We start from the raw sequence: 7700 nt of genomic DNA on the forward strand, positions 1-7700 counted from the left end.
CCCACATCATATATGAATCTTAGGTAATCAAAATCAATACACACATATATGTAATGTATCCTCAATATTTCTATCTATCTATATATGTTATTGATGTCTAAGTGTATAATATGATAGAACAATATATTATTCAAATCACTCAAGATCATCCAATATTCATTGTTGTTAACATGGACATGCTTATGACAACATTAAAGAAATTCTAGAATTAATAACGATGCACGAAAGCATAGTTTATCATGACGTGATTACATAAAAAAGGATATCATTGTCATATTACAACAAATGATTTGCAATGCTTCTTATAATATAACATGCCGAGACACGTCATCCAACATATGAAATCTACATCGAGGTTATTACATGTACAATGCTCAACCATGTCAAGTTCACTTACAATAAATTCACTTTTATATTTTAAAAACAATGACATCTTTTTTTGCGAGTTCTTCATTACTTTCTTTTACTGAACTTGATAGGAGTAATAATGCAAAAATTATAGTTGCCCCTGAAATAAGGTCCTCAGTTTAGACCTTTTTTGGTTTGAGGTCCAATGCGCATGCGTGACCAATGTAAAATGGGCTCATCGAACTCATTGTCGCGAAGTTTCGCGCACGTGTGTTACTTGGGCGGGACCGCGGGGGTCTTGGACTAGGGAGTACTCAAGGGATAGAGGAGACCCGAGGTTTGCTTTACGACAATACTACTTCCCGACCCCTTCCCAAGCAAGGTCTCGTTGCCCTTTGTTTTGTGAGGCCGGTGGCTCTCGTTGATCACGACTTGTCGACCTTCCGAGGTCACCGCACGAGCCAAGTGACCAAACAGGTACAAACAAGATGAGCACGCAACTTGAACGCACAAGGGGACGATAACACAAACACGAATGTCCGTACGTCTTTATGAGGAGAGGTGCACGGGCACACCCGAACGCTCCCTCGCCTCAAGACGTCGAACGTACGAGGAAGACACAAAACACATGCACAAAATGCTCGTACGCCTTTATGAGGAGGAGAGGTGCATGGGCAAGCCCGAACGGTCCCCTCATCACAAGATGGTCGAACGTACAAGAAAGACACCAACACACGCACAAAATGCTTGTACGCCTTTATGAGGAGGAGAGGTGCATGGGCAAGCCCGAACGGTCCCCTCGTCACAAGACAGCCGAATGTACAAGGAAGACACGAATAAAGAAAGGAGAGAAAGAAACACGAATGATATCGACCAAAAAAGATAAATACGTGTTCGATTCCAACGCGAGAGGACCCTTTATAAAATAGGGTTTTGTTTACAATGACAACTTATAGTTAACCACAAGGTCAATCAAAACATAAATATTAAATGCCCTTAGAGACAAAGCAAATTCGAACACGGCGAAGACGAACACACGAGCACCACCAAAATGCCAATCCCAACGAACCACGGACACCCGAACGGTGAGCACACGGGCTCGCAACGACGAATGGGGCGGAGCAACGTCGAACCAATGAAGCTTGGGCTCACGAGCACTTCGAGTGCTGACGCGAAGAAGACGAGCACGTGGCGATGGAGGGATGAAGGGGTATGAGATGAAGAGAAGTGGTGAATAAGGAGATGAAGAGCTTCGAAGGAAAATTGGCGATAGTCTCCTCCTCCTAAAACGTCCTCCTAAAAGAGCCCCCTCGACCTCCTTTTATAGGAAAAAAAGAAGGGGAGGGGTCGCCAAATTTGTTTTCAATGAAAATGGAATAAAATTCCTTAAATCACACTGCACTATAAGACTAGATTTCAACCGTGCACCTCTAGCTAATAATCAATGTGACTATCCACTAGCCCACTAACTCTCTCTTATATAATATATAATTCTATCTCTATAAATTTATAGCTTGTCTCCCCTCTACCTTTTATCTCTCCTCTCTCTTACATTTTACACGAGCTTCTATACCTCCTTTTCACCCTTTCTTTTCCTTTTTATTTTGCATATGCACAATTAATCGTTTTTGTGTGCACACACATTGCACATGCACATTTTTTACCCCCCCTTTCGCCGGTTTTTCCCACTTTCGAGCATGCCACATCACGACATCGTATGCAGGAACTCAAACACCACAATATAATTATTTGTGGGCTTTAGAGCCTCAATGAGGCCATATTGATCAAGAAAAACACAACGAATGCCATTGTATATTACCCAAACACGAGAGCAATATTCCACACACTCACTTTCCCATAACTTGTAGAAAAGGTTGGTCATTCCCGTGTAGTTGATGGGTGAATCAATGGCAAATATAGTCGGCTATGGGTGTCACCCGCATTGTGGATTAAGAGACGATGATGGCAATTTAATCGCAACCAACGTAAATATAGGTTCATCCAACACATATGCATGCACTCAAATGACATGATGATAATCACTTGTTGGCTCTAGGGCCTAGGTGAGGCCAGATTGATCGGGAAAAACTTGATGAATGCCACCGTATATTACCCAAACACGGGAGCAATATATCCACACATTTGCTTTCCCTTAACTAGCGAAAAAAAAAACTGGTCGTCCCTGTGTAGTTGATCAATGAATCAACGGCAAATACAATCGGATGTGGGCAGCACAACACCCGCACCCTAAAGTGGGTTAAAGAGACGATGATGGCAATTTAATCGACATAGAACCAACGCTTTCTTCAAGCTCACGTAGCGAGAGATGAGCGAAGAAGCCCTATGCTCAAATGTGAAACCTGATTAGTAAATAATTTAAATTTAAAAACTAGTTAATCAATCAGCTAATTAAACTCAAATTAAAACTTTAAATACATAAATAAGGACCAGAATCTGAGTGAATGCATGCGGGCGACAACCCTAATCTAAGTAGGAACTCAGTGAAGAATTCTGAAGACTGGTGGTGAATCAGAGGACGATGGTCGATGGAGAAGATGATGAGGAATTTTACCCACCCGAATCCTTCTTCGTAGACGACAGGTATGAGGCAGAGAGAAACAAGCCATACACAGAGGAACAGAGCATCGATTTGGATGTATCTACCTGTCTATATATTATGAGAGAGAGAGAGAGAGAGAGAGAGAGAGAGAGAGAGAGAGAGAGAGAGAGAGAGAGAAATGTGTGTCTTTTTTCAGCTATGCATTGAAGAGCTTCACCTATGGCTCCAAAACTATCGAGGTGTACTGTCTCCAATCTTCTTCAAGTAAGGCAAATTTATTTTCGTTAGGAATTCTGCTCTTGATTAATGGATTTGTTATCTTCAACTTATGGTAGAGCTATTGAATTCCTAGATAGAGGTGTTTCATTTGTTGCATGAATTGTTATAGTATAATTCATTTTTTACACTGTGTGGACAACTGCCCCACCAAATACAAGAAATAAGCATTATGTCGAAATGACATGGCTCACCGAATAGATTCCGAGTTACTATAACATAGCTTTAAGGCAGTTGGAAATATCAGCTTTACTAATACATATTACAACCTATGGATATATTCAAAGTTTGTTATATTCTAGCTAACAATGAAAAATCAATCTACAAAGTTTGCATTGCAGTGCTGATTTCACATTGTTGAGGATATTTTGCTTTATTGTTTCTTCGTAAGGTGCGCATATCTGATGTTTCATTTAATTGTGATGTAAACAGCTGATTATGATCTCACTGGCCAGATGATATGGCCTGGTGCAGAACACTTAAATCAATTCTTATCTCAAAGTTCTGATTTGTTCAAAGGATGTTCAGTACTAGAACTTGGTTCAGGAGTTGGTAAACTAATCTTGTATTCATGGCAATTAGATAAAACAAATGAGCCATAGATGATGAAAATCTGAACTTCTTGTTGAATTATAGGATTGACAGGTATTCTCTGTGGCCTATACTGTCAGAAAATTGTTATGACAGATCACAATGATAAAGTGCTTGAGGTGAGCTGATAGTAAAATTAGATTCTTCTACAAAAATAGTGTTTTTTGATTGAATTGTAAGAGAAGTTCATTCAATGAAGGCTAAACTATTTCCAGAAAAGAAAACAATTAAAATAACTCGTTTTTGGATAGTTATTTCACAGTAAGAGCTGGTTGGAAATATTTATGAAAGCTTGTTATTAGTCACAATTCTGGTAAATCAATAGAACTGATTTGGGTGATGGTCTGTATTATTCTATGGAGTACATCTAAGGCTATCTTTTCACACACCAGAGTATTACCAATGGACGAGAATGTCGTAAGGCTCACCTAATAATTAATGGAAGCTCATATACAATCTAAATGGTAAGCAAGTTAAAACTGCAACTTTAACCAGCAATGTGAAATTAATATAGTTTGTTATCTGATGGAGGATGTGAGTCCAGATATGAACAGGTTGAAATCTGTATATCCCCTGCCTGTGAGAAAATATGCAAAGACACAAGTCAAGAACGGATTGGATGCATAATCACTTAGTGGAGTGTAATTGTATGGTAATGCTCGATACATAAAGTTATGAATTCGTAGCATCTTAATATACACTCAGAGCTCGTGTAGTGTGATTATAAATATTCACCGAAGACATTCAGTTAAGTTATTCGAGCACAAAGTTCTGTGAGAAAGGAATAAAGTAACACGATGATTTGAGTGAGGATGTAGCAGTGTTGTTGTTGGGATAATTTGATATTAGAGTGGGGGTGATGTAGGAGCTGAGGTGGTCTGTTCTATTTCATTTCATTGCACTTTGGTTTTTCCTGGATGAAGGTTCACATGCTGATTGAATCATCTTTATCACTGTCCTCTCATTAATAATATTGCATTTCAAATCTTGAAATTTATATTTCCAATAGATTCTGCTCAATAACATGTTTGATTCCATTCCAATAGTTCTCATTAACCCTCCCTTTCCCTTCTACACCATTTGAAGTTCCTGGTCCTATGTGACTATGAATTATACCGACATGACAAACAATCCCTTTTATTCAACTGTCATATATAAGAACATTAAACTCTACAAATGTAATCTTGGGTAATAGAAAAATGCTTGGTTATGCAGTTTCCATGCTTGTGTAAGTGGATATGATCTAATTCATGTGAGAATTATGATAAAATGTGCCGTTTTCAATATTTGATTTTTCATAATGCGTAATGTTCTGCATATGAAGTTGATTACTCTGTTACTTTGCAGGTATTGCAACGAAATATCAACCTGCAGCAAACATCTAGTGGGGGTTCTTTTCCTGGAAGTAAGGATTTTAGACATCCTGTAAGTAAGGATCTGCCATTGGACTTCTGAATTAGAGATTCTTAATGGAAATGGATTGAATTATAAATCAAGAGATTCTTGATTGAGAAATTAAATTGGTGGAAATTTGGGATAAATCTAGAGTTTGAACTTGTCACATGTCAGTAGTTGGGTTGAGTTTTTGCATTTGAATTTTAAAACTGCTTATGAAATTAAAAAGGGCAATGTTTGATGTTATTTTCAGGCAACAAGAAAGTGAAGAGTGGAACTAAAAAACAATTTCATCTGTTTGTTAAGGGTATATTTTTGCTGCAGGGAATCATTGTTGTCTCGTTTTCGAGCTTGAGTATCTATAGCATAGAACTATGCAAGCTACATGAAGATGGATGAGGATTGAGGATAATAATATGAACGGTGTAAGTGTAGGGGTGTGAGGGCCTTGAAAATTGGAGGGAGCAAATACAGGTGCAACAATCACATGAACGTGCTCTAATTTGTAAAATTCATTGAACCAGGAGAAAATGGTTACATAAGTTCACTTAATCTGTGAGAAGGGCTAACACACATGAGAAAATCGATGCATATAAATACTACAATATCTATTTAGAGTAATGGTGGCAATCAAACCCAAAATGAAGCCCCAAAACTGGCGGAAAACCAAAATCAGAGAACGTTAAGCAGCAAAATGAGCCACTCAATTAGGGCTTTTTAACAAGAGTGAAGAAGGGAAGGTGATGAGAAAATCAGATGATACATCAGGTGAAGGAAACCATAGTGATGTTTCGTAGAATAAATGAAGAAAAAGTATGATGGGCTGATGAAAATCAGATGGGGATATTGATGATGGTGTTCTGTAAACTGTGGAGGTATGAAACATAGGTGCCACCCGATATGGAAACAAAAATGGTAGATTCAGGGGATAAAGTTCCCAAAAGCCAGAAACTGAACAGAAATATTGAACCTTATGTTGGAGTGTTGAGTTACGTATTCATGATGGATAGCGCAATACCTAGACAGAAAACACTATATATTCATACCATTAAATTTTGGAGAGAGGAAAACCAGCATAGTGCTTCTTTTGTATCTAAGAATGAGGTACACTTTAATGGTGTAGGCTTTACAAAGTGAAGATAAATACTTTTACTTAAAGCTTCATATAATGGGTTATTAGGGATCATAACTTATATGCTATGAGAAATATCCCACAAATGGGACTATCATCATGAGCCACACGTGCCTCCTCTTGATGATGTCAATGAAGGATCACAACATATGAACGTCAGATGTACATGAGAATCTTTAAGAACAAGAAAAGGAATTATCTTACAAGTTTTCCATGACATCAAGAGCAAAATACAACAAGACTTCTCTTTTAGTGTATGATTTGAAAGCGTTGAAGGCACCATACTTGGAAAAAATAGCGTTGACAACTCCATGTAACATTGCCTTGCAAACTTTGGGTTTACCTTCTCATATTTGAAACTGTCGTTTTAGTTGCAAAATTTGGCCGAGCTTTGAAGCCTATAAAAATTGATGGAGCCAATGAAGAAATTGAGCTGTTTCCAAGAATAATGATATCTTCTTATAGAGATATTAGTGTACCATGGGCCTCTGAATAATATCCTATTTGTGTGTGTGGTATAGATTTTCCGTAAGGCCATTCCAAATATGTATTGTAATTGGGGTTTTACAACTTTATTTATTCTTGTAGGTTACCTCACTAGTAATGTCAAGTCTTTCTGAATGCAGTTATGACTTGTGAAAAGCTTGAGTGGGGCAATAAAGAACATCTACAGCATATTCTAGAAAAACATCCTGAAGGGTTTGATATAATTCTTGGAGCTGACATATGTAAGAATTAAATCAGTTTTATGTTTCTATATGCTAATAACGGTAATAAAAAAATTATACTATGACTTGTTTTCTTTACTGGTTAGGCTACCAACAAGGCAGTCTAAGTTTCTTATTCGAGACCATTGAGTTTTTGTTCACTCACAAGCGCAATGCCAACAGCAAGTTCATCCTTTCATATATATCACGTGCGAGAAGGTACACATTAGTTTGTATTTTCTAGGCTTTTAAAATTGTAGTGCATATTCGTGCTCGATGTGTATCCTTGAAAGGGCTGCACTCGTTTTGTACTGAATGGAAGTAAATAAATTGAAGAGTGATATGTTATCTCCTGAAATGCTTCATTTGGTGCTGACAGCATAGATGATGCTTTGTGGAGAGAAGTGAAGAACCATGAGCTTCAGATGGCCGAGATTAAAGGAACCCGAACACAGATACATGGCATTTATGATGGTGTTCTCTATGATGTGAGACCATTGTAGCTGAAATATGAAATAAGTTCGGGAATTCTTCACATTATTCTTCAGTCCAACCATCATATTATTTAGGAAGATGTTGTCGGTGTATGCATCTAAAGTTACTACCCAAAATCATCTTGTGTTTGTTTAGGGTGGGATCCATTATCTTGTTGACACATTTTTTAGTCATTTACAATTAGTGTTGATAACTT

General features: G+C 37.8%; 1 protein-coding gene across 2 annotated transcripts; it reads left to right on the top strand.

Annotated features, from left to right (window-relative positions):
• Positions 1 to 2804: 2804 nt before the first annotated feature.
• LOC147852928 (uncharacterized) lies at positions 2805 to 7700 on the top strand. Of its 2 annotated transcripts, none has more exons than XM_087333099.1 (8): positions 2805 to 2949; positions 3105 to 3172; positions 3617 to 3736; positions 3821 to 3894; positions 5123 to 5204; positions 6929 to 7030; positions 7117 to 7228; positions 7389 to 7700. In XM_087333099.1, the coding sequence occupies exons 1-8, from the start codon at positions 2888 to 2890 to the stop codon at positions 7510 to 7512; spliced, it is 744 nt and encodes a 247-aa protein (XP_087189225.1). In that variant the 5' UTR covers positions 2805 to 2887; the 3' UTR covers positions 7513 to 7700. The 2 variants fall into 2 exon arrangements, with proteins under 2 accessions (XP_087189225.1, XP_087189226.1); XM_087333100.1 differs by having other exon boundaries at positions 5123 to 5180.

The sequence above is a fragment of the Azolla caroliniana genome, unplaced genomic scaffold (assembly GCF_043228905.1).
Source record: "Azolla caroliniana isolate FFs.n. ecotype wild unplaced genomic scaffold, voAzoCaro1.0.p SCAF_17, whole genome shotgun sequence".
Taxonomy (NCBI): Eukaryota; Viridiplantae; Streptophyta; class Polypodiopsida; order Salviniales; family Salviniaceae; genus Azolla; species Azolla caroliniana.